Source organism: Cavia porcellus, unplaced genomic scaffold, assembly GCF_034190915.1.
Source record: "Cavia porcellus strain 051 isolate PalLab524CR breed Dunkin Hartley unplaced genomic scaffold, mCavPor4.1 scaffold_40, whole genome shotgun sequence".
Lineage (NCBI taxonomy): Eukaryota > Metazoa > Chordata > Mammalia > Rodentia > Caviidae > Cavia > Cavia porcellus.
In genome coordinates this window covers 9,455,791-9,481,974 of record NW_026947523.1, presented here as the reverse complement: position 1 = coordinate 9,481,974, position 26,184 = coordinate 9,455,791, and the positions used below count along the sequence as shown (strand labels likewise).

The window sequence follows — 26,184 nt, the reverse complement described above, 5'->3', positions numbered from 1 at the left end:
TGTAAACTGAGGCTTGAGTATCTGTTTTGTGGTGGGGAGGTGGTGGGAAGATGGGGTGCAAGGAACACGCATAAGCAGCCATTCTGTCCTCCACATCCCCACTGGACAGCTAGGAAAGTCGAGGCTTTCAGCACAGAGTGTAGGCCAGAGCGAGGCTCACTCAGCCTCAGCTGGGCTCTCTCCTTTGCCGCCTCCCAGCCTTGACCAGGTCCCCGGGGGTCCCCTGGGACAAAAGGGAAGAGGAGGATGCCAGCCTCGTCCAGCCCCCTCCCTGAACAATCGGGGGTGGGGGTGGGGGGACCATCTCCCAGGAGGACAGATGTTTTGCCAAATGGCAAATGCACGTGCTCTTCCCTGCTTTGGGAGGAGGTGGGCGCTGAGCAGGAGCTGCCAGCTGGCTGGGCAGAGAGGATGCAGCCACACCTGAGGACTGCAAATAGCTACCGCCTCCTCCAGGCGCCGGCTGGATGGGGCATCGGGGAGAGTTCTGCGGGGATCAGGGACCAGAGGCCCGTCCTGTTCCACAGCCCAGGGAGGCGCTGGCTGGCGCCTTGGACCTGCAGCTCCCCTCTGTGGCTCCCATCTCCTGTGGAGCAGAGCAGTGAGTGGGATGGAGACGACCCGACCCACCTGGATGTGCCTAGCCCTGGCCTGGTGCCCCTCTCGGACAAATGGGCCCCACCCCCTGAAACCCACCTCTCTGACAGGGAGCTGTCACCTGCCAAGGCACCCACGGTGTAATGGGATGACTCAATCAACCGCATGCACCCTGCAGTCAGGCAGTGCCGGGCTCCGGGCTCCAGGGCTCCAGCGAAGGCGGCACCGTGACCTTAAGCGAATCTGTGCCTGTTTCCTTGCGTATAAATGGGGATCGCAGTGCCTCCTGTTGCATGCTGCCCAGACGGTGCCTCTCACTCTCGTGTACACACACTTCCAACAGCTGGGGGAGTGGGGGGACTGCAGAGTCTGATCACCCCAGGCAGGAGGTCTGGGGAGGGCAGACCTGCCCCCAGGAGGCCGTAGCAGCTCAGAGTCCTTGGGTCACACTTTGAGCCTCTGAGGATGCCTGGTGCTGGAGTCATAGCTGGGGTTGGCTGTGGCAGGAGGAGGACAGAGTGCGTGGGACAAGGCCAGTGAGGGGGGAGCATGAGGATCCTGAATTGGGAAGTGGTGACCGGGGTCAAGGAGAGGACAGGGAGAGCCCCTGGCTCATCTACTCCACTCTTATGCATGCAGAGACTGACGCCCAGAGAAGGTGGCCGACCTGCTGAGGGGTCCTCCAACCTTCCTGCTGCTCAGCCTCTGGGGCTCCCCTGGCCTATGCGCCCCTTTAATATCTCCACACACCAAGGTGAGGCATGCACGATGGCACTGGATACCCCCAACAAGTGTCACCTGGTTCGAGCAGCAGTCCCATTCTTTAGATGGAAAAACAAAGCCCACAGCAAGGAGGCTGGAATGGTCAGCCAGACTCCCCCTGTGAAATTGTCATCACTGTCACCCACCCCCCATGAGATTGGGCAGTGCCATCTTGGATATCCAAATTCACAGGTAAGGGAGGGACCCGGTCCCAGCCCCCTGCCCCATGACGAGTTCCAAGTCCAGGGCAGGACAATAGCAGTGGGTCACACTGGCATGCAGGACCCCATTTCACCCAGGCACCACTGTCTTCAGGCGGGTTAAACCATAAAGGCCTGAAATCCCAGCACTCAGGAAGTCGAGGCAGGAGGCCAGCGAGTTTGAGGCCAGCATGGATACAAAGTGAGTCTGAGGTCAGCCTGGGCTCCGAGACCCTGTCTCAGAGAAAATGAAGGGTGGGGAAGGGGCCTGGACAGAAAGGGGAACTGGGAGGCTGGGAGTAGGTGGCCCGCCCAGGGTCCCCTCAGATGACTCTGGTTTCCCAGGAGCGAAGGCGGAGACCCTTGTGGCGCCCCGCCCGGCGCAGGGCAGGACGGCGGGAGGCGGATCTCCCGGCGGCGCAGCTTCCTGGCTCCCCACCCAGTGCCCGGCCTGGCCACGTCACCGCCCGGCGGCCGGGAGCGCGCGGAACCGGTAGGCGCTGAGCGGGCCACGGGCGCTTCGAGGCGAGGCGGTAGCCGGGAACGTGGCAGCCACCCCGCGCCAGAAAGTTTGCTGAAAGTTCGCTGCTGGGCGTGCGCAGGACCGGCGGGCAGGGCCATGAACGTGTTCCGAATCCTCGGCGACCTGAGCCACCTCCTGGCCATGATCTTGCTCCTGGGGAAGATCTGGACGTCCAAGAGCTGCAAGGGTGAGGGGCGCCCCGGAAGGCATGCGGGGGGCCCTGCCCCGGCCCTTTGCTTGCAGGAGGGGCGATGCAGGGTGGCCATGTGGGGTGGGGTCTTCCGCTCAAATGGCGCTCAGCTTCCAAAAATCAAAAAAGCAGTTAGGTTGTGCAGTGTCACAGGAGGGCCGGCCACGGAGAGCACGGGGCGAAGGGCAGGCTCGCCCTCCACTCACACCCCAGCCTGGCCTCCTCCGCGCTGGCCCTATTACCATGGCGAGTTGGGCGAGCTGCACGCGGAGGTGACGCCCTCTGGATCCCAGCGGTGACTCTCACTGACCTCTGCCCACAGAGGGAGTTGGAGAAGAGAGGGTGCACACTCAGGCAGTGGCCCCCAAACTCAGGGTCCTTCTCCCTCTGCTCCCCTGCCCCGCCCAGCCTTCTCCGCAGACTGGGCCCCATCCCTTCCCGGGCCTGTGATGTGGCGTCAGCTGGCCAGCCTGATTAGGTGGGTATGGAGCTGCCGCCAGGCAGAGGCCGGGGTGGGGTGGAGGGGGCTTCGGGTCTGCCCAGGGTGGTAAGGAGTTCCAGGGTTAGGAGAGGGCCGACGGAGAGCCAGTGCAGTCAGGGGCTACCCCAGCCTTCAGCAGCCGTCTTTGTTCCTTCGGGTGGTCCGGGTGCTGGGGTCCAGGTACCACCTGTGTTTTGCTCTGGAGTGAGGGGACACTGTGAGCCCAGGCTCCCCGAAGGCAGGTGAGGCTGAGAAAGCTTCGTGGAGGAGTGTCCAGCTCTATGCTGGTCCTGGAGGGTAGGGTGTGCTGGTCCAAGAAGGAGATACAGATACAGAGGTCACAGCACTGTGACAGAGCTGGACCGAGCATGTCCCAGGGAGGGTCCATCGGAGGGAGAGGAGTCCGGGAAGTTAGGACTGGGGAGCCGTGGAAGGCTGAGGGAGGCTGAGGAGAGGCCCTGAAGCAGGGCTGTCTGGAGCAGAGAGGGATGGAGAGAGGGCGGGGTGGAGCTGCTACCTGCCAGGCTCCAGGCTGTGCTGCACAGATGCTGGTGGCTTCAGAGAGCGTTGCTGTGGACCTGGGAAAGTAGCCGGGGACACAGGCGGTGGTGGAATCATCCCTGTGCTTTGTTTTTGGACCTGGAGGGGCGCCGTTGCCTGTCTGCTCTCCGTGGCACCGTGCTGGGCACCTGGGCCCCACCAGGGTGCTTGCTTGGCAGAGCAGATCCAGAGTGGGAACCACCAGGCAGGGACAGTCTGAGTGACAGACTAAATGATCCATTTTTTCGGGGCATTAAGTGCTGCAGTGTGGTGGCTGGGACTAGCCTGTGTGTGCAAAGGTCCGATTGGGCCTGGCAGGACCTCGGTGGCTGGAGACGTGGGCTTCTTTTCACCCGTGCCCGGCTCACTGCAGGACCAGGGGCTCTGTTTCCCATCTGTTTCCATCGGTGGGAATCACCTGTTTTCAAAAGTGGGTTGAGGAAGGAAAGGGAGGGAGACAAGGGTAGCCCTGGGTTTTCTCACTCAAGGGCAAGGTGGGGACATATTTGAGGAAGAGAGGAGGAGGAGGTTTAGGGGTCGGGGAGATGAGAAATTTGGGCTGGACTGTGGTGAGTTTGGGTCTTGTGCCGCTCACCCCATGGAACAGAGCAGTCAGGTGGAAACAGGCCAAACTCAGAGGAGAGCTTGGAGCTGGAGGCGCCTAGCCGTGGGGGTGACCAGGTGCAGGCGTGGCTGGGGCAGTGGAGGGGACCAGGCAGCCAAGGATTAGGTGGCATGGAGGACACAGCCACAGGAGGGAGCAGCTAGCAGCGTGGGGGTCTTCAGGGCACTGAGGGAGCCAGGGCAGTTGGCTTTGGGGTGTGGAGACGTGGGTGTTGTGGATGGCAGTAGTTTGCAGAGGTGACGGGCTGGGTTCGCTGTGGCATGGGGATATGTCCGTGCCTGGCCCTGGAACTGCCTCCGTGGCTTGTCACTGGTGATCGGAGGAACCCAAGGAGCATGGGGACAAGAGCGGTGGGGACTCCCCGGGTTTGGCTCCTGGAGTGGGGAGAGGACAGGGTGGGAAACTGGGAGGACAGGTGTGGCCCAGAGTCAGTGGGAAGCCCCAACCTTGCTCTGGCTTTCGAATTGATGGCATGAGTGGCAAACAGTCATCAGAGGCAAAGTCCACATTGGTGGGGCTGGGTGAAGGGATGCGGGGCTTTGTGTGCAATCTGAAATCTCAAGTTCTTTGATAACAAGTGGAAGGAAAAAAAGAGAGAGAGAGAGCGAGCAGAGGAAAAGCCGAGTCAGCTCAACACACGGGTGCTGCTGTGTGATGCCCACACACGGCCATCCGCGAGGCGCAGAGACTTTTCTTCGTATCTTTTTATACTTTCTGTTTTTCTGGTGCCAGGAATAAAACCTAGGGCCTTGTACATGTGAGGTACGCACTCTACTGAGTTACACCGTCAGGACTGATTTTTGTTTTATACAGAGTAAAAGGAGCCATAATTTTTAGAATTAGCGAAAGAGTTTTTAAAATCTTTGCATTTTGGAAAATTAAATGGAATGCACCTGTGGCCATTGCCTTCCGCTGCTGGCTTTGGCCTCACTGGTGAATGGATCTGCGCTGTGGAGTCAGTGTTCCTTGTCCTGGGAGAGACAGTGTTCCGGGATTGTCACTGCAGCTAACCCTCAACACCCTCCCCTGTGCGGGACTGGGAACTCTGGGAACTTGGTGCTGGAGTCCTTATTTGGGAGACAGAGTAGAGCAGAATGAAAGGAGCTGGACTTCAGGGAGGGAAGGGAAAGCTGAGTTGCCTGACCCTCAGGACAAGACAGCGTGACTCCAGGCCATCCTGGCTCCAGGCTCTGCGGTCCTGGGCTGAGGGTGGCCTCGGGCTCTCTTGTCATTACCTCCTGTCCTCTCTGGCACAGGCATCTCGGGGAAGAGCCAGATCCTTTTCGCCCTTGTCTTCACCACCAGGTACCTGGACCTCTTCAGCAACTTCATTTCCGTCTACAACACAGTAATGAAGGTGAGGCTTCAGGTCGGGTGAGGGTAGGAGGCGGCCCACCAAGCCACCATGAGGGTGGCCATCTGTGCCATTTTGGTGTATCTTGTTGGAGAAGCACTGGTCTAGAGGATGAGAGGCATAGCTCAGTGGAACCACTACCCACCACAGGACAGCTACTGCAGAGATTTTCTAAAGGAACTGTAGCCAAGCAATTCATGTGTGGAATGCTTACAAGCCAGTCATGCACATGTAGGGAATTGAGTTTTTAAATTTTCTTGGTACCAAGGATCAAACTCATGACCTTGCAACACTGAGCTAAATTCCTGGCCCAAGGAGTTGGGCTTTTAGGGGCTTGACTGTCACCGCTGGATCCCAAGAAAGACTTTTTTCCCCATTATTTTTGGTGTTTTAAGTCAAGGTCTTATTCCAGTACAAGATAGGTTTGAATTTGTGACCTCCTGCCTCAGCTTCTTGAGGGACAGGATTACAAGTGTGCACTACTGCACCCAGTTGGTCCTGTTTTTTGTCCAATGCACTGCAGATGGAGGGGACAACTAGGGTACCACTGACAATGCATTAGCACTGTTAGGCCCTGCTAGAAACATGGAGTTACTTCACAAGTGTCTTTAAGTTGGGATTCTAGGCCATGGCCCCAAGAGGTGCTGCAAAACTTCACTATGGCATGGTGATAGGACTCGGCCAGTGGGTTTGGCGGGCTTCAAAGCCTGGCAGCTGACATCACAGATTTCCATGTCTGTCGCCCTTTTTAGGTGGTTTTTCTCCTCTGTGCCTACGTCACAGTGTACATGATCTATGGGAAATTCCGTAAAACGTTTGACATTGAGAATGACACATTCCGCCTGGAGTTTCTTCTAGTCCCGGTCATCGGCCTTTCCTTCCTGGAGAACTATAGTTTCACGCCGCTGGAGGTGAGAGGGATGGAGTGCTGATGCCAACGACAGAAGGGTCCCCCAGCATCCTTCCCTGTGGCCCAAAGTGGAGTCTGGGCTTGTGTCATAACTGTGGTTGTCGCTGCACATGTCTAATAGCCGCGGTGTACGCCAGCCACACACACCAGTCCTTCTGGCTGAGACCTCAGTCCAGCGTATTGTGAGCAGACCCCTGGAGCACAGTCCACGCTGCTGGGGCTGTTTATGGACTGTATTTTGAGACTGTCTTTAGTTATGCAAGTTTATTCAACAAAACTGCAGCCTTAAAATTGTCCCATAGAAACATCGTGCTGTGTTCTTTGCTGTGTTATTTGCAGAGGTGAGAGTGTATTCTTGAGAAAATATTAGTTTGGAGCTGGGGGGTGTAGCTTAATGGTTAAATGGCTGCTCAGCATGCACAAGGCCTGGGTTCCAGCATCACAAAAAAGCAAATTAAACAAACATTAAAGCTCTTGGCAGCTGGGGTACAGCTCCATGAAGCACTTGCTGGGAGTCACAAGAACCTGGATTGCATGCCCAGCATCCCCTCTCCTGCCCGAAACGCTGGAGAACCTCAAGTTTTTGTTTTGCCCATCCCTGTTAAACGCTCTCCAGCAACTGTCTAGTGTTTGGGTCCCTGCAGACAGGCCCTTCTTGACCTTGCTCAACCTTCTTTGTGGCTCTGTCTGCCTCAGATCCTCTGGACCTTCTCCATATACCTAGAGTCAGTGGCTATCCTGCCCCAGCTCTTCATGATCAGCAAGACCGGAGAGGCCGAGACCATCACCACACACTACCTGTTCTTCTTGGGGCTGTATCGGGCGCTCTACCTGGCTAACTGGATCAGGCGCTACCAGACCGAGAACTTCTATGACCAGATTGCAGTGGTGTCTGGGGTAGTGCAAACCATCTTCTACTGTGACTTCTTCTACTTGTATGTGACCAAAGGTAGGTGCTGGCCCAGCAGCAGTTTTATGGGGAATGGCTTGGGCTCTTGTCTCTGCTGTGCTGGAGTAACAACTGTCCACAGCTTTCCCTCCACGCTACTTAGGTGAATAATGAAGATGCCATAGAAAACCCGTGAAGGTATTGCATGCACTGTACAGGGAGGGCGCTGGGAGGTGATTATCTGATGTACTAGTTGGGAAAACAAAAACATTCTAAAGCAGCCAGTTTGGTGTGACCGAGGGACAGTCCGGTGGGGGTCAAATCCACAAACTTGGTGTCACCCAGGTCAGCTCACAGGACCCTCACAACCAGGGTAAAGGATTTATACTTCCTTTTTGCCAAGTTACAACTAGAGGGGGTCATAAAACCACCACCCAACCCACTGGCGGGTGTAGTGACACAGGCCTGTAATCCTGGCATTTAGGAGACCACAGGTCCAAGGCCAGCCAACTCACTGTGTAGAGTTGAAGGTTGGTGAGATGCTCTCAAAAACTGAGCCATAGGGCCAGGGATCGTTAAGTACCTGCCTGCTAAGTGCAAGGTCCTGAGTTTGAGTCCCAGGGACACCAGCTACTTGTAAGACAGCTTCAACTGTGCAGATTAAATCAGCAGAGGCAAAAGGCTGTAGGAAAACACTGAGGAACTGATGGGACTGCGCGGTCTAGCATGAAATAAAGGAATTCAGGTTAACTGCCAAGTTTACACTGGGGGTCAGTGTGTCCCTGGTTACCCTGAGACCCACTCTGCCCTTGATGCGACTATTCCTGACACTGAGCTGGAGACTAAATGATACCAAGACCATGCACAAAGCAAGCAGTCCTTTGGTCAGTATGGGAAATTCTAACACATTGTCTCCACTTTCTTCCAGTCCTTAAAGGAAAGAAGTTAAGTCTTCCAATGCCAATTTGAGGGCCTTCAAAGAACACCTATACCCTAAAAAGGACACTAAAGGAACCATGGGTGAACTTACCCATGAGAACATGGTAAAGCTAGAAAAATGCTTGGTATGAACCTCAGCAAGTAACTGGTTGTTCTACCCAGACCTTATTGGTAGGACCTCTTAAACCCTCAACAGGGGTGATGAAAAATGGGGGCAAACTACACGTTGGGGCCTCAACATCAACTGGAAGGAGAAACCTGCGAGGTGCTTCACTTATGAATGGAACAATAAACCATTGGTCCTTCAAAGCCCCAGTACAAGACTCATGCCAAGCAATAGAACCACCTGGAAAGACATGTCAGTAAGAATGCCCCAACTGCAGATCAGCTGAACACCGGGGGCCAGTTTATGCTAATTTCCATTTTCCAGGTAGACCAAATTGAGGTAATCAAGATACAGTGGTGGATGGGGGCTGGAGATTTAGCTCAGCGGCATAAGCACCTGCCATGCAAGCAGGCAGTTGTGAGTTCAATCCCCGGTACCGATAAAAATGAGGACCAAAAAAAAAAAAAAAATACAATGGTGGTAGCCTGGAAAAATGAAACGTTATTTTACTTCCACACTGCTTTCAAGCTGTAAGTGAAGGAAATTTACTAGCTTTGGCCAAACATGACGCCATTTGTGCCTCACCTTTCAAACTGGATTGCCTCTTTATCATGGTTCCTGTGAGCCTGCTCCTCAGTGCTCTCATCCCAGAAGCCAGCTTGGGTGGCCCCACTGCTGCTACCACCACTTTTCTGATGTGCTGACCTGTCAAGTCTCCTACCCTGTTAAAACCAACCCTCCCCCACTTTCTGTTTTAGGTGCTAATAAGGTGATCTCTCCATCTAATATCCAACTGTTGTCTTGAAGCAAGTTTTGAGCAATAAAAAATTCACACCTTATTGTCAACAGTATTTTTATTTATACCTACAAAAGAAAACAAGATGGTATCAAAAGGACAATTTACAAACTAAGAATAGTAACATAGCTCTTAGCATCCTGTGCCTGAACATCACACATCTACAAATCTTTCAAGTCTTAACGCAACAGGAATGTGTTCAGAGACCAGCAAGGATATGAGTAGAAAGCACTGATCCCAAGCAAAAGCCACCAACCTTTTAGATGAAAGAAGTCCGCACAATGAATTGCAAGGGAGGGACTGGGGAGAAGCAGCCCATAGCTTAATACTGAAACCCTCTGCCTACGTTTCAAATGAAGACTTGTTTGCTCACGTTCTCAAGAGCAGAACCTGTATTATAACACGTTAAGTACAAGTTACCTTAGGGTTAACAGAAAGAATTTTGCTAGATTTCTGCTGTGCTCAGACCACAGAAGCACTTGGAACTTGCTGTTTTGTTATTTAATAACAAAGTCCCTGCAGGAAAAGGGAAGCAAGCACTCCTGCTGCTGCTTGCATACTGAGACCTTGCCCTGAAACGGATGTTTGTAGGAACTGCATAGAGTAAGACATCTCCTATGGTAGAAGCTCTAGGCTTAAAAAAAAACGTTTAGGAATTTTGTAGAAAATGTCCACAACAGCCTTGTCAGAACCTAAGACACCTTTTTGGGGGGATGAGGGTGGTGGTGGTGGCAGCAACAGTACTTTGGTTTGCAATCTGAAAGAGCACTTTGCCACATTTCTTCTATTCCTACCATCCTCCCTTGAAGCCTCCACCTCTTTAAGACAGGGAAACGAAAGGAAAGGAAAGGAAAAAGGAGGCGAAAAACAAATAAGGATGTCAAAGGCTTTAACATGCATACACATCAGCTTATGCCGAGGACCTACCTGTATGGTGCACACTGAATCATACTGTCAGAACCCCTCTGAAACCATCCCTTCTCTCTCCCTGAAGGATTTTAAAGGGAAAACAAAAACAAAAGCAAAAATCTGAAGTATTTCAATATTTAGACCTTATAAACTAGCAAGCACTCTCAGGCTGCAAAGAACACAGTGGTACATTCCCCCTTTAATTCCACTGTGTGCACACGACACCAGTACCAGAATAAAAATGAACACTCCCATCACACTGGATCTTGAAAAGGGATTCTGGGACTGTCTGATTACCCTGTCTTATTTACAGTGAACCAAGAACAATCCTTTCCAGGTCCACTTACTATGAAGTCTCAGCAAGAGTCTTACTAAGGGGACAAATTCACCTACCTTCATTCATAGGAAAAGTATTAAAACAACAAAAAACACCCTAAGGCCCTCGTCCTCCAGATCGTCTCCTAAGCACTACCTACCTGTGAAGAGCTGAGTGCAGAGGATGCAGGGCACAATGTGCATCCAGAGGCTGTCACACAGCACTGCAGAGGACAAAAGACACTAGAGGGCTTTAGTCTTCGCTCAAAAATTTGGCCAAAGGGGTAGAGATGCTGGCAAAGAGCTGCTCTTCACTCTACCTCTACAAATACTGAGTTTAAAATAAAAATCTGCCCATTTTGAGTATATTATAAATAACTTTACACTGCTGGCGAATACAGACTTAACTGTTTTAATGAAGTAAATTTCCAGTGAGCATTTACGTTCATTTGCTCACAGGAGCTGTCTGGCTAGACAATCAATTTCATAGATGGTCCTTGGTTATATAGGGAAGAAAAATAGGTAGCTTTTACCCAGATGCCGAATGCTACAGTTTAACCAGTGTGAGAAATGCTTGCAGTTAATTTAAAAGATACATGTAGACTCAGCAATTCAATTTCTAAACTGACATTAACTGGCTATTTTTCAAGTAACTTGAAGGGGAGAGAGGGAAAGCAGTGTGTAAGGGACACAAAACCAATTAGGAAATTTTAACTGTCAAATGCACTTCAGCTATCATGAGCCAAAATGACCACAGCAAAGCACTGTTTAAAAACTGAGGAACCAGACCTAACTTGAGGAAACCCCTCTTGGTTTTCTAACCCAGGGATGAGAGCATATATAGCATAGATGCCATTTTCTTCTGCAGAACAATTCAGCCCCCTTCCCTCCCCACCAACTCAGGACAAGGAAAAACTGGCTCCCATGAAAGGGCCTAATACCTCACTTTTTCTTTTAAAATGAAAAATAGCTCAAATATCCTCAACATGCAAAGTTGGGGGAAGAAATAAATTTCTTCCAGTTGGTTATATACTTTTTACAAAATCTGTTATTACAGACTGGACCATTTTGGCAGGCAGAAGAAACCTGGCAGTGAATTCTAACTAATCTGCATGAAAGGGCAAAACACAATGGTTGGGAGAAAAAAATAAAAAAAATAAAGGGAAGAAGGAAAATAAAAAGAAAGATGGTGTTCCTTTAAATGTAATTAAGTCTGCACAAGTCACCCCACCTCAAGTGGACTCATTTTCTAGAAGGCGGAGGGGGAGGAGGTGGAGGGGGGTACTGGTAGGCCGTCTGCCCCATGTAACCTATCATATTGGTAGCTCCTGGAGGCTGTGCAAACTGTTGTGACATCAGTGGCTGCGGCTGCTGCCCAGACCGGCCTATCCCACTAAACTGCTGGCTAGAGCTCTGTGAACTTCTCCCAGTTGAGGTGGTGCTGCTAGCTCCGTAAGTGCCAGCACCATACTCCTGGGCTGTGTAGCCACTGGTGCCATAAGCAGCTGCCCCATAGGTGCCTTGACCATAGGTGTATTGGCCTGCTTGTGCTCCAAAGGCGGAATTTGGACTTCCATAGCCACTGCCATTAGCATAACCGGCTCTATCGGTCTCACTACGATCCCGATAGCTTGTAGAGTCTCTCCGGCCTCCATCTTTGACTCCTCGAAGCCTCCGATCACACTCATCCTGATACATCAGATTGGGATTGTTGGCTGAAGAAGTGGTCCGGTATCGAGAGCGACCTCCTGATGGGAGGACATAAAAAGTATTTTTTAATTTGAGGTACACAAACCAAACATAAAAACTCAAAAGGGGACATATTCCACATGGTTTTCTTGATTTTTGCTAGAACTATCCCAAGTCAGTACTTGACCTAACTTTCTGCCCTTTTGGACCCTTTCCTCTTTTGTGGTACTAAGGGTTGAACCCAGAGCTGCGTGTGTGTATGGAAGTACTCCACCACTGAGCAGTATTCCTAGGCCTTTCTCATTTTTCAACACAGGGTCAACACAGTTAAGGCTGGCCTCAAGCTTGCTACCCTCCTTGCAATCTTCCCCAGCCTCCTAAGATTCTGGATTACACCACATCTAGCTAGGCCTTTTTTGTGAAAGTTAACCTAGAAACTCCATTCACCACACTAAACAGGGAATTAGCAAGTCCGGATCCTAGTATATTTCCTAACTGTGTAGAATCAATTGTAATACCTCAGTTTCTACTAAAATTAAAGTACAATTAAAGATATGTCACATGGAAAACTGAAAATCTAATATACCAAGTACTTTGAAGGTATAAAGCAACTATAGGCTACCTTAATTATGAATATGCAGCATGTACTTCAAAACTGAAAGGTCAGCTTTAGATTATAACCTACAAAAACTGTGGTGTAAAAGTAGATTACTTTCTTCTACAAGTCAAGAGAACTACAAACTACTCGCCTTTGTTATTAAGCAACATACTTAAAGCCGTCACAAGATTTAAAAACAGTGCACAATCAACACACAAAAAAGAAGATACCTTGGCAGTACCTGGAGAACTCCAGGACTTACCCTTACCCCCTCCTCCGCCGCCTCCTCTGTGGTCCACCAGCTGCATCAGTTTTGGATTGATGGCCTGATTAGCCTCTTCAAGCACTTTGATCAGCTCTCTGGCCTGCTTTAGGTTCCCTGGGGTGAAGAAGGTGTAAGCAGTGCCCTTGTTGGTGCTTCGGGCTGTTCGGCCAATTCGGTGCACGTAATCCTCTGAGCTGTTTGGGTAGTCATAGTTGATGACAAACTTGACATCTTCCACATCTTCACAGTCGATGATGAGGCAGTGTGGAGGTTGACGTGGCAGGGAAAGAGAAGGTAAAGGACATGCCAACAACAGGTGGGAAGCACGAATGCAGATGACAGCAAGAGGAAAGAAGATGAAGTTAGTAACCACTCTGCAAGGGAACAAAAAAGACTCATCCCAACAGAGTAGAAGAGGATTAGTGGTTCTTGAGGTATGTATGGGATACTGCATCTTCACTGGCTGTAAAACCCTAAGGGAATCCCATCCAAGTATCTGAACTCCTGCCTCTTCGTATTTAATCATACACACAGGAGTTGGGCCAAGACTGGCCTTCAGGCTGGCAAATTCTAGTGCCATCTTATCAAAGCTGGAGTGCAGAAGAAAAGCAGTATTCACTGCTAAGTTACAGGGCCAAATCACTTCTACTCTGTTGGGAGAAGCCTGGCAAAATCTACCGAAAACATACAAACTTACCTTTAAACCAGTCACAGAGCAAAATGAGAAAGGAGCTTCATATACTTTATTACTACATTTTCAGAGAGCGACTTAACACAACTTTACATTAATTTCCTTGCTCTTAAGAAAAATCTGGTCAAAGCACACACCGGTTTTTCTCTGCAGAAACATCCAGATTATCTTTCCCTTTTCGATTACCAAAAGAGCACATTACACTAAAATTTCACTATACTACCAAGCCCAGCTTCTACTGAATGAATTTTTGCTCAACTCAAGGTTATTTCAGACTTAATACTTGTTCCAATGATTAAGACAGTCTCTGCACCTGGGACATTAATAGCCAAAGAACGTGGGAAAAACCATGAAACCTTGAGGCACAATCTGACATTCTGTCCACTGCTGGGAATTGGGCTGAGTAATCTCCTAATACTTAAATCATGTAAATGTTAGTGTAATGCTTTCAGCTAAATGTACTTTTGCCTTTTTACCTACTTAAAACAAACAAATAAACAGAATCCTAATGTTTTGTGGAAAAAAAATCTGCATTTTACAAAGAATATTCAGAAAATATCCTAGATAAAACACAGATTTTTGTGATAGAAATAATTAAAAAACATTCTCTGTTTGTTACCAGACCGATGCACACTCCCTCCTCCTTTGGGAAACCGCTGCAGCCGATCCCGTCTCTTTGCCTTTTATTTTTGGCGGCCTCCTTTCGAAAACTCCGCCTTCTGACACGGGACCACTGGAGCGCGGGGAGCATGCATCAAGGGTCCGTGGCAGTGAGAAGTCCCCACACACGCTCGCTCTGTGAACTGGCTTAGATGCTTCTCTGTAGCCCCATTTGGTTGCCAAGCGCCGGAGAACCTGGGTTCGGGTAAAAATTTCAGGTCCTCCAACGCCTCCCCCAAGGTAATTGGGGTGATTGTAGAAAAAAATGATTAATAAAAAAATGTAAGTTACATCCAAAGGGTCAGACTGCATCTATTGCCCAGACTGGAATAATTTCAGGGGGAAGGGGGAGATGATTTAAAAAAAAAAAAAAAAAAAAAAATTCAGCTGTTGTAGGGCTTGTGAAGAAAGGGCATTATGTCTGTTTCTTATTACAATAAAGGCTCCTCGGTCGTTACTGACCCCTAAAGTCCTGAATCACACCAGAAAGACGAGAAGGCACTTATCACAGGGGGCAGCGTGAGTCTCAGGCTAGGGTCGTAGATGCTATAATGAAAAAAAGAACGTACAGGGCAGGGGTGTCGGGTGGGGTGAGGGGGTACAGAGGATTATGAGCCATGACTGCATCTTCTGAGCTAGGACAGTGCTGCCAAGTCACACACATGGAGTGTGACTGCGGAGAGCAGAGCAAGGTGAAGCACAGTAACTCTCTAGCAGAAAGCACGGGGGCTGCAGCCAACAGTTCAGATACTAATATTTGTTTTGGGGATACTTCTGGCAGGGCTCAAAGGGGTGGACATAGTGCAAGTTCTTCACACTATGAAGATGTCCTGTGCGTGCCCATGGCTGCCCGAGGGCACATGAGGGCAAGAGCAGACTTGGGTTTTCTCCAGGCAAGCCTGCCCTGCTGTTACTTATGCACTGCCACAATAGTATCTTGTTGCCTTTATAGAAGATGCTGTAGCAGGGTAAGAAATAGAAAAGTGAACTTTCTGGCCAGCAATAAGAACCTGTGGTCTGCAAAGCCCTACAACATGGCCTAAATGTCCAATCGCTAACTTGGGAGGGTCTCAGACTAGCCAGACAGGCTCATCTAGAGCTGCTTCGGGCCAATGTAGATTTGCCTTGGCCATGTATTGGGTGATCTGCAGCTGATAGCAAAGCTTCTGTTAAAAAACAAAACAAATTAAATTCAATACTTTTAGTTTAACAGTGTGTAGCTTAAACAAAAAAGGAGAAATTAAAAATATCCCAGTGGAAAGGGCACTGTGGTCGCTTGAGGGTGACTATTATAAAATTAGGGGAAACAAAGAACTTACCTGAAGGGAACATTTAAGAGACCATCGCTTGACAGGAAGTGAAAAAAGGCCTGGTGACTCAGCTGAAAATCGCACCCCTGTCTATGAGGTAGAAGCCTTCACTTTCCAGGATCTTGTAGGACCTTGGTCAGAATTCTGCCATTTTGGTGGGTTTTCTCCCTCCTTTGATTTTTACAAGGCAGCAAATAAAGGGGCCCAAAGTAAACACTGATGTTGAGTAACAAGAAACAGACTCAGGTACCTTCCCTCTCCCCTCACTTGGATGAGAGGGGGCAGGATGAAGAGTCTAAGTTATTCTAATGGTAGCCAATTGATTTGATTTAGAAATACAGGGGAACATGGAGCAAATATTTTTAATTGTCTAGGCAAGATGCACAAAGAAGCTACCAGCACATAGCAAGCCTGTTTAAAAACCACGATCACTGAAAGCTTTTGTGAGAACTGCTTTCAGGCCTCCGCCTTCTCTCCCAACAGGCCCAAGTTCTAACGGCACAGCTCCAGACATGACCTCAAAGGGCAGAGACAACTCTCCGTCATGGCTGCAGGTCACCTCCTCTGAAGGAGGGAATAAGTCCAATGGATAAAAAGGCTCCACCACGTTTTAGTCCAGTGTAAATGGTTGTTTTCTTTAAATGGTATATAGGAACATGGTGCTTCTCACCTTATTAGACAAGAAATTCCTGTCAATAGTCTAAAGGTTTCCTAAGTGATACAAATCATCTCTTTTGAAATATAAAAGTTCTGAGTCAGACCTGTTTAGCCCAGAATGATGGGTTAAAGTACTGCACGATTGATTGAAAGGGCCCAAAACCTCCAGAACACCTTTTGATTAAGCTCTCAGAATTAACAAATCTCTGATACAAGTATGGGTGGGAGGAAGGGGTAACTGAGAGCCCATCATTAATTTATTTCAGCAAGTAACACTGGGCAATGTGTATTTTAACTGAATGAAATATAGGCTGATTAAATTTCATTTAATAAGCATTCACAGAACCGGGTCTCTGTATGTGTTTATGTACGACAGACAAGATGACAGAGAGAAAGAATAACCAGAAGAAACTAGCTCATGATAGCTAGGTTCAATTAGGTTCCTTCTATCCAGCCAGAAAATAAGACTTAACCAGAAAGAAGTTAAAACTGAACATTCAACTGAGTGTCTCTTCTCCCTAACTGAAGAGTCATGCCTAGGCCTTGCTGCAGACCAAAGCCTGTTTGTTAGGAGCAGGAAGAGACTTTGAAAATAAAAGGGGGAGGAAAAAACCCCAAAAACCAAGGACGAAAAAAATTTTGGGGAGGAGACAAAAAAACAAAACAAAACAAAAAACCACCACTATACCCTTCTCTTTTTACTAAACAGATGTATAAACACCTTTAAATTTCAAATGACAAACAAATCTTTAAACCAAAAGATACATAAACCATTAACAGAGACACCTATCTATACAAACCTAGCCCACGGGAGGCTACATCCGTGGCAATGAGAATGGGAGCCTTTCCAGAACGGAATTCTGGGGAGAAAAAAAAAAAAAAAAAAAAAACAGCCAAATTACACACACAATCAAGGCAAGGCAGGTGACAGCATTAAAGGATGTGGAATCAAGGGAGAAAAGTCACTTCTTCAAAAGGCTTTCATGTTACTTCTAAACATGGCCTATTCCGCTTTGCCCAATGGGCCTTCTCCCAACACAGCACTCATGAAAAGCAAGGACTGAGAAAACACCCCAAACTTATGACTAAAGACTATTTTTCTTTAAAACATTTATCTGCCAAACTTTCCCCAAAAGATAATTACTCCTTGAACCACAAAGCCAAAAACTTACTAAAAACAAAAACGGTGACTTTTATTATCTTTAAAGGACCCTAGAGACCTGTCAAAAGTACTTCCAGGGGCTGGGGATTTAACTCAGCGGCATAAGTGCCTGTTTTTGCAAGCGTAGTCATGAGTTCAATCCCTGGTATTGATTTTAAAAAAAAAAGTACTTCCAGTATTCAATTAACTAAAGCAGGCCAAATCCAATTAACATCTATTTCTGCAAATAGGCTTTGCTTAAACTCAGCCCATGACCTTACAAAGCCAGCAGCAGCAGCAACAAAACTACTATTAAGTCTGCAAAATCAAGATATTTACTATCTGTCTCTTCTATAGATTTTTAGGCAAAAACCCATTGAAAAATGCCTAGTTTTGGACTTACCATTAAGTACCCAATCTCTTTCTGGCTGACTCTTATCTCCATGAATACACATAGCTGGCCAACTATCAAAAAAAAAAAAAAAAAGGACAAATGTTAAAAAAAATTTTAAATTTAAAGAGAAAAATTAAGTTTTCTTTCTTTTAAAAAGAAGTTTATTAAATTGTTTTGTTAAGGTTTGTAAATATGAACAGACAATTGCATCTGCTTAAGGAAGACATGGTGGCACAGGTTTGGGAAGCCAGGGCTAGGCAATCCCAAGTTTTGAGTCAAGCCTAGATAACTTTCAAGGCAAGGGCTTACCTTAAAGTACAAAACCAAAGAAGGGATGGGATTATAGTTCATATTACTCAGTATGAACCCCAAGTTTAAGTTACAGTATAGGTTTGTTTTGGAATGTTGGGTGGTATCAGAATACTGTCTAAGTCATCATAAAATTTTGGAGTGTGCAATACCAATTTAGAAATAACCATTAACTATGAAACCCAAAGCTAATTATTCTGGTGCTATACTCACCCATCTCTGCGCATCCTTCGAGTAAGGTCATCACAGCGTCTCTTTGTCTCTACAAATATTATGGTCTTATTTTCCTTTTCAGCCATTATTTCCTCCATCAGTTGGATCAATCTGAATAAGACCAACAACACAGTCATCATACAGAAAAAGCTTCCTACATATATTGTTCTATTCAGATCCAAGACACTGCTATTGGTGAGATAAAGAATGGATGATTACAAAGTCCCAATGTTTCTAATTTTTTTCAGGCCTCAAAAAACACTGGCTTCTCCTAATACTGGAGGATTGTTAAGACAATGCATTAGCATTATGAGAACAAGTGGACTCTTTCATACATACTTGTGATCTTTTTCACTTTCCATGCAGACATCCACAATCTGAAGGATGTTGTGGTTGGCACTCAACTCCAGATTGCCCACATTGATCTGAGTGTAATCACGCAAGAAATCCTCTGCAAGCTGCCTTACTTCTTTCGGCCAAGTTGCACTCCACATCAATGTCTGCCTATCAGGCTATCAGAAAAGGAAAAGTCTTTCAGGATAAGGAACTATATAACCACCCAAAGGTCTAAAGGCAAAACAAACAAACAAAGACAACAAGTAATAAAGGCCTGAAGTACACACCCTGATTTGGTCAACAATTTTACGGATCTGAGGTTCAAAGCCCATATCAAGCATTCTGTCAGCCTCATCCAGAACCAGGTAAGTACAGCGGCGCAGGTTTGTCTTTCCTGACTCTAGGAAATCTATCAGGCGTCCAGGAGTAGCTATGCAGATCTCAACACCTGTAAAGCATAAAGATCTGACTCACCAGGAAGTCTTTATCTACTATCTAAACCTGAGCACACGCACTGAGAAACACCAGCTCTGGTGACCTTGCACACAAGCTGCAGAGCAGTAGCTTCAAAACATAACGGAAAAAAAAAAAATTCAGCTGTAACCATCAGTCCTACAAAAGTCCCCAGCTAAAGTGAGTGTCTTACAACCAAATCAAGAATTTCTAAGCTTCTGTGATTTTTTCACAAGAATCCTTTATTCTTTCTTCAATCTCATATATAGAGATTGCTAAAAGGTAAACGAGTCTTATGTAATGAAGTATTTTTATCAAATTACCTCTTTCCAAGTCTCGAATCTGGGGGCCTTTAGGAGCACCTCCATAAATGCAAGTACTCTTCAATCTTGAACACTTGCCATAGTCGTCAGCTACCTGCTGTACTTGCTGAGCAAGCTCTCTGGTAGGAGCCAGAACTAGACACTGAAACAAGCCAAACAAAAAAGCCCTAAGGTAAACACAACAACTTCCCCAAAACAACAAAGTACAAAAAAAAGGTAATTAATGCTTCCCTTCTTAATACTTTTCAAAGAACGTGCCAGGATGGGGTGTTGGGATGCCTGGAGACTTAAGTACAACTACACTGCAGTGTGGGTAAAAACTGGTGACATTCACTGCCCAATATGCTGATATTGGTACCCTCCCTCATCCCTTGACTTACTTTAAGGCGTTATCATTTGTTGGTCACACATACAAGTGACCAACATACAAGTAAGTGGATGTGTACTATATTACCCAGTGCTGTGGCAACGAACCTATGGCACATGTGCCACAGTGTTCTGTTATTATTAAAAGCTCTAAAGGGTTCACTATCACTGACCTAGTGAAACTACACAACTCTCACAAAATGGGCAGGTCATTTACTCCCAAAACAGGGTTATAACCCATGCAGACATGGAAGGTAGATGAACTTAAGAATGAAATTGGACAATGTGAGTAAAGCAGTGCCTAATACATAATGATCATTCATTTGTATTCTTAAAACTATAAATGGAACAAAACACACTTACGATTGGGCCATCTCCCCTTTCCAAGTATGGCTGGTGGTTAATGTGAACAATTGCAGGCAGTAGATACTGGGGAGGAATAAACACAAAATTTTATGCCAAAACCAAGTCATCATCTTAATATTCTAACTTAAAATAGTAATAATGCCCAAATAGCAATGTGAAAAGCACAATCTAATACTCCCATCTCTTACGCAATGTACATTTGAACGCAAAATGTCCATAGCTAACATTACACTACTGAATTATACTTTTGTGACAATTAGGATAGCAAAAGTTAAGTTATCACAATGCCAAATATCTCTACTTGCTGGAACTCACCGCCAATGTCTTCCCAGAGCCTGTCTGAGCAATGCCCACCATATCCCGGCCGCTAAGAGCCAACGGAAATCCCTGGCACTGAATCGGAGTTGGTTCTGTAAAGTGTTGATCCATCAACACATCCATCACATATTCTGTGAGAAGATAAATGTATTAGTGCCTTAAAAAAAAAAGGAATTTACATCCAGTTTATTATACTTCAAAATCACTACCTTACAGCATCTAAGAGCACAGGGCTACAACAGTCACACTGTTGCCAAATTCTTCTTATATTCAGCTAGAAAGCAGTTTCATTCTACTGTTTGTTCAGGGGAGTGCAAACTACAGAGTGAACAAATGAACAAAGAGTCCTTCATCTACAGACCAGATGAGCACCAAAAGTCTTACGCACCAACATATTTACCACAACCCTTAAGCAGTTAATTTTTTTGAAACCGGTTATGCCTTGTGTCTAGCTGTCTCCCCAATGACTCAGGTTGTAGGTGGGGAGGGGGGGGCTTTTTCAGAAGTGGCTGGATCTGGAGTGTGTAACCTGGAATTGATTCGGTACAACGCTAGGATCAAGGGTGTGCTACCCCCTCTAAGTAGCCTGGGATAAGGGACACAAAGAGCTGTGATCGCCCTTGCTCGCTTTTGCTATCATCTGCCTGCAAAGAACTTTCTCCTCAAGGCCCTGTCATGTGCCACCCTCCCTTGGAGCCAGCCAACTATGGACCGAAACCTTTATGAACCGTCAGCCAAACAAATACTTTCTCCTTAACTTTGGGTGCATTTTGTCTCAGCAACAAGACAGACAAAACCATGACATAAGACACTACCTTTATAAAAGATTTCTACTTGTCTTTTTGACAAAATCCAAAGGCTGGGTCAAAGTCTTGTCCAGGCTGGCCTTGAACTGACAGAAGATCCTCCTGCCTCAGCCTCCCCAATGCTGGGACTACAGGCGTGGACCATCATACCCGACCCAGCAAGATTCTGGGTTGAAGAACACTTACGTGGGAAGTTAGCATGATGGAAGGCAAAGACAGGCTTAGGACAAACATCTCCCCCTCGCACTGTAATCTCTTTTTTTCGGCGTAGCTCATCAACCTCATACTGGCAGAAAAAATGAAGACAAATTAGTAAAAGTTATTGTCCACATCCTAAGCTCTTATTAGCCAACTAATTATCACCTAAGCCACAGTAACAATGGTAAATATATACTACGTTTTCATACAGCATATGCCGCTTCAAATTTTGTGAAGATTTTCCTGTGCGAGTTAACAAGGCAGGGGGCTTGGGATTCCCTTCTATGCAAGGAAATACACAGAAGGAGCAAGTAACTTCCACTTATGGTTAGAAGTAGGAAGTGCGACAGTATGTGGAAGGTAAGATCAGGTGTGCTTTTAAATTACTTTTCTGAATAAATAACCACTTCATAGGTAGAGTCCAAAACAATCATGAAGTTAAAAAAAAATTTACCATTAAAACTTAACTCATATATGAAGACATGACCTAATATACAGTGAAAACCACATATGAGGAATGTTGAAAAAACAGTTAAGGGAGCACCGAGCAATATAGTGTATGTATATTTAAGGTGGTCCCTCTTACGAGTATGAAGTACTCTTAAGGGTCTAAGAACCTTGTACTATAACAAAGTCTAAAACAGCAACAAGTAAATTCTATACTACACTTCTGTTTGTTTCATTTATCTGTATAAAAAGCGTCATACGCCCATGTGCGCACATATACTTACTGGAGTCAGCCTTGCCACTTCTGGATGTTCCACATAAAAATTTTTTTCAAACTTGGGGAGCTCACTCAAATCCCATTTCTTTTTACGTAAACGCTCCCCAGGATTACCAAATTTCTTCGGAGGAAGTCCACCACCACCTCTTGCTCCAAATCTAGAAACAGCAAGAATTTTTAGCTCATTAGTATTTTTAAAGCTACGTTACCTTATGTGCCCAGAATACATGCACGAAGAGGGAACTTCTAGGATACTACCCAGCTCCCCACCCCCATTTTATGGGCATGTGCTTTAAACAGTATCTGATGCAGCACATCTAGTCCTTCAACAACTATACTGTTTTAGGTGGTGCTATAGATACTAAAAAATAAAACAGATAAGTATCTTGTGCAACAGAGGAAGGCAATTAAAAGTTTAAAGGGCACTGGTGTGGATGGGAGGAAAATTCAAGTAAGTTCTCCAAACTCTGAACAGCTTTTCGGATTCCTTCCCCTTTTAGACTGTAGAGAACACTTCTGCTGCTCTACTGTCTAAACATGAAACTACTGGGACCTATAAAAGATTGGTAGTCTATGCTAACAAAACAGCCAGAAAACAATTTATAGGAAAATCATAAGAATTTATAGGAGATACCATCAATAAACCATATTTAAGGTTTTTAAAACTCAAATTCGGATTTTTTTGATACACCCCTTACAACAAGCAAGCTAAGTGAAAATATAAACATGGCCATACTAGACAAACCTGAAATGTAAACATTTACAAGTTACTTTGCTGGATGGATCCTAACACTAAGGATGGCCTTCATTTCCTTAAATCACTCTGTCAAGGGCAATGCTTTGTTTGCTGTACAAACTGTAGGCTATTTTTTCATCTCATTCCCTTCACTTCTTGTAAAACACAATACTGAATTTGCTCTTCCCACTCTTAACTCATTAACATCTTGCAGAAAGTTTACTTTTCCAGTGCTTGGGACAAAAATCCAAAGCCTTTGCACAGAGTTCCATCTCTAGCCCTTTAGTTTCTGAGACAGGGTCTTGCCAAGTTGCCAAGGCTAGGCTCCAACTGATCCTCCTGCCTCCCTCCCTCGGCCAGCCCCAAGTGCTCATGATTACAGGCATGTTCCACAGTGCTGCAGCAGTAAGATCTTAAAGATGTTCCATTTCCTGAAACTCAAACCATTAGAACGCCTGGGCTTAAAGACCAGCAGGAAATTTTTTTGGGCATTATGGTATCTACACTCAATAAACAGAGTAAACAGATACCATCTATACTGCTAGTGAACCAGTAAGAGAAAAACAAAACTGAAGCAGCACATAGCATTAAAGTACATATACTTGTATCTACAGCATGTTCTCAGGCTTCCAGTACATGGACCAAAGGCCACATGGATTGGCCATTCCCATTTGTAAGCCAGTTAAAAAGACTCTAAATAGGTTGTCTTCAAGAAATACTGTGTGCTCGGGGCTGGGGATTTAGCTCAGCGGCATATGCACCTGCCTTGCAAGCAGGCAGGTCACGAGTTCGATCCCTGGTACCGGTAAAAAGTAAAAAAAAAAAAAAAAAAAAAAAAAAAAAAAAGAAGAAAAAAGAAATACTGTGTGCTCTTACTCAAGTAAAAATACAACATTCTTGGACTTTCTCTGCTATTATGTGTGCATACACACAGCCCCGATTCTGCTGTTCATTACTGTGATCCAGTAGCAGTTAAATCTGCCTATCTGACACATTCAGTTTTTAAGACATATATAGATATAGATAGACCACACCCAGTATATTTCCAACTAATTAAGTTCACCTTTGTAACTTTAAGAGCAAAACAGCAGCAATTCAAAGCACAAACGAAAACTCAAGTGAAAGTAATTAGGGCACAGACTTTATCAAAGTGCAATTTTGTCTTGGGATTTAAAAAAGCTTCCCATTTTTACGGTCATCGGATACTCAATGAGTCATTATGGGATACGGACTGAACTTCACTGTTTCTCCTCTTTTCAAATTATATTTATGATGAACTGTCACCCACAATAAAGAAATAGAATACCACTACCAATACTTTGGGAGCCTCCTTGTACCTCTTTCAAATTTACAGCCTCCACCATTAACAACTACCTTGAGTTGTAGTAACCATTTCTCTGGTTTTTATAGTTCTGTGCTATCTGCCTGTACCCTTAAATAGGTCAACCTATTTTAAAAATTCAACATGTCTGAGAATGATCTATGATCTAAGTTTTCTTTCTTTTTCATGGCTGTATTGTATTTAAATATACAAACACCTACAATTTTATCAGGACACGGAGTTTCCAAAAAGCTACTCTCACCGACCATGTTGGGGTAAATGGTTTTATACACTGCTCCTAGGTCACATGTACAAAGATTTTTCTAAGTCTTTAGCGTTTACAACAGGGTGTAAAACAATTACTGGGTTACTTTCAAGTTTACTAGGTACTTTCTGGGCATCTGTGTTGAAATTCATTTCTAAACTTCACTCAACTGTAAAACGCTAAAGGAACCTTTCACTTTTAGCCCTCCTCTCAAAATCTGTAACAAAAAGTCAAGAGACTTTCCTCCTAACTGGCAAGTGGAAATAGTTCTCATTTTGTAACTTTGAAGTGATAGCTGACATGCTTGCGCCAAGTCTAATATTTGTTCATTTAAAACATCGACGTTTTGTTAAGAGTATCTCGAACTACAGGACAATGGCACACATTATCCCTTCATTCCCGAGAACACAACGAAGTATTTATTCTTCTCCTCAGCTGAAAAAAATGGGCTCACAAAAACTAAGGATATGCCCAAAATCACAGACATGCCGGTAATCTCAACACTCCACTAGGAAGGCTGAGGCAGGAGAATCCCTGCGAGCTCAAGGTCGGCCTGGATACATACACGAGATCCCGTCCCCAAAACAAAACCCGGCAGCACACGTCAATGAGATCTGTTAAGCAGAAAGTCATTCAGCAGACAACACCCTGAAATCTCAGTATTCGGGACGGTTTCAGGTTTAAGCCTGTTAACTTTCCACTCCTGATAGTGCAACCGCGGCACTGTAACATCGAAACTTTCCAGGCCAGAACAAGAATTAACACTGGGTAAAAGAGGAGTGAAAAAAAAAGTTAATAAAAACTACACTACAGCCTATCTCCCCAAACTCTCCTTTCTCCAACACTGTAGACTACAACGGACTCCATTACATTTCTGAGGGCTTCTGAGTTACACAAAAGATGCCGGAAGGCGATTTTTAAAATCAATGCAAAATCACAAGGAGGAGGGACGACCGCCGAGCGGGAGCCAAAGCCTCGGGCTCGATCCGCAGCCCCGAAAACAAAAACAAAACGAGAAACGGCCCTGCAGACGGATCGCCAACAGGGATCTCCGGGGACGTCACATAAAGGAGGCCATTTGGCGCTGGACTTCCCGAGGCGGCACCGACGGTGACTGCGGCGCGGGGCCCCGTGACCGGGCTTGCGGCGGCCGGGGCCCAGCCCGCTCCCCCGAGGCCGCCATTGTGCCGCCGAGCCCCCTCCCCCGCCCCACGCACACGCGCGGCCTCGCGTCCGGCCGCCTCTCCCCTTACCCGCCACGGTCCCGGTCCCTGTCCCGGTCCCCAAAGCCGCCTCCGCGCATGGTCCCAAATGGGTAGAGATCTGGGAGCGGGGCACGGATGGCCGGGCTCGGGAGGGCCTGCGGCTCCGGTCTGGTGACGACCGATGGCGGCGGCGCCTCCGCTGTTGGGGCGGCGGCAGGCGCGGCGCTTTCTCGCTCCGACGCGCTGTCTCCCGTCGCAGACGCCACCGTCGCCGCCTCTCTCGTCGGAGACGGGAGCAAAACACAGAGAATCGGGGTTATAAAAACGGTGGGTAGGTTTGGCTACGCTCAAACCCGGCAGTGCCGCGGTTTAGGCGTCTCCTTCCCTCTCAGAGACTGCACAAAATGGCGGCCGCCGCTGAGACTGCTCCAACTTAACGCTACGTACGGCGGAGACGATACGTAAACAGGGTTTCGGAATCGCCCGAGGGCTCCGCGGGGTATTACGGATATTCTCGGAAGCGTTTTACGTCAGTTGCGGAGACCAGTGCACTTTTCTGCTCATACAAGAAAAACAAAATACGGAGTAGACGTAAAGCCCTCGCGCCTCCTGAACTAGAACATGGGGTGGGGCGGGGGAAGCGCCTTCGTCGCGACGTAACATTCTTTACGTCGTTAGCCGGCCCACTATTGCGGAGATGCGCA

At 46.8% G+C, this 26,184-nt stretch overlaps 2 protein-coding genes across 4 annotated transcripts; one reads left to right on the top strand and one right to left on the bottom strand.

Moving 5' to 3' along the window:
* The first annotated feature begins 2,012 nt into the window (after positions 1 to 2,012).
* On the top strand, positions 2,013 to 8,955 carry Kdelr3 (KDEL endoplasmic reticulum protein retention receptor 3). The gene is made up of 5 exons (XM_003470492.4): positions 2,013 to 2,269; positions 5,175 to 5,275; positions 6,025 to 6,183; positions 6,879 to 7,131; positions 8,000 to 8,955. The coding sequence occupies exons 1-5, from the start codon at positions 2,179 to 2,181 to the stop codon at positions 8,038 to 8,040; spliced, it is 645 nt and encodes a 214-aa protein (XP_003470540.1). The 5' UTR covers positions 2,013 to 2,178; the 3' UTR covers positions 8,041 to 8,955.
* Positions 8,953 to 25,917, bottom strand: Ddx17 (DEAD-box helicase 17). 3 transcript variants are annotated; one of them, XM_005003847.4, is made up of 13 exons: positions 25,529 to 25,917; positions 21,961 to 22,111; positions 21,218 to 21,317; positions 20,223 to 20,356; positions 19,905 to 19,970; positions 19,176 to 19,317; positions 18,687 to 18,847; positions 18,403 to 18,575; positions 18,064 to 18,174; positions 17,551 to 17,612; positions 16,807 to 16,866; positions 12,686 to 12,928; positions 8,953 to 11,884 (listed from the first exon to the last, which is right to left on the bottom strand). In XM_005003847.4, exons 1-13 carry the CDS (start codon positions 25,576 to 25,578, stop codon positions 11,379 to 11,381), a joined length of 1,959 nt encoding a protein of 652 aa, XP_005003904.1. In that variant the 5' UTR covers positions 25,579 to 25,917; the 3' UTR covers positions 8,953 to 11,378. The 3 variants fall into 3 exon arrangements, 2 of the variants coding, with proteins under 2 accessions (XP_005003904.1, XP_003470541.2); XM_003470493.5 differs by having other exon boundaries at positions 12,692 to 12,928; positions 25,529 to 25,914; XR_010045720.1 differs by lacking the exon at positions 8,953 to 11,884 and having other exon boundaries at positions 12,735 to 12,928; positions 13,999 to 16,866.
* Between the last annotated feature and the right edge of the window lie 267 nt (positions 25,918 to 26,184).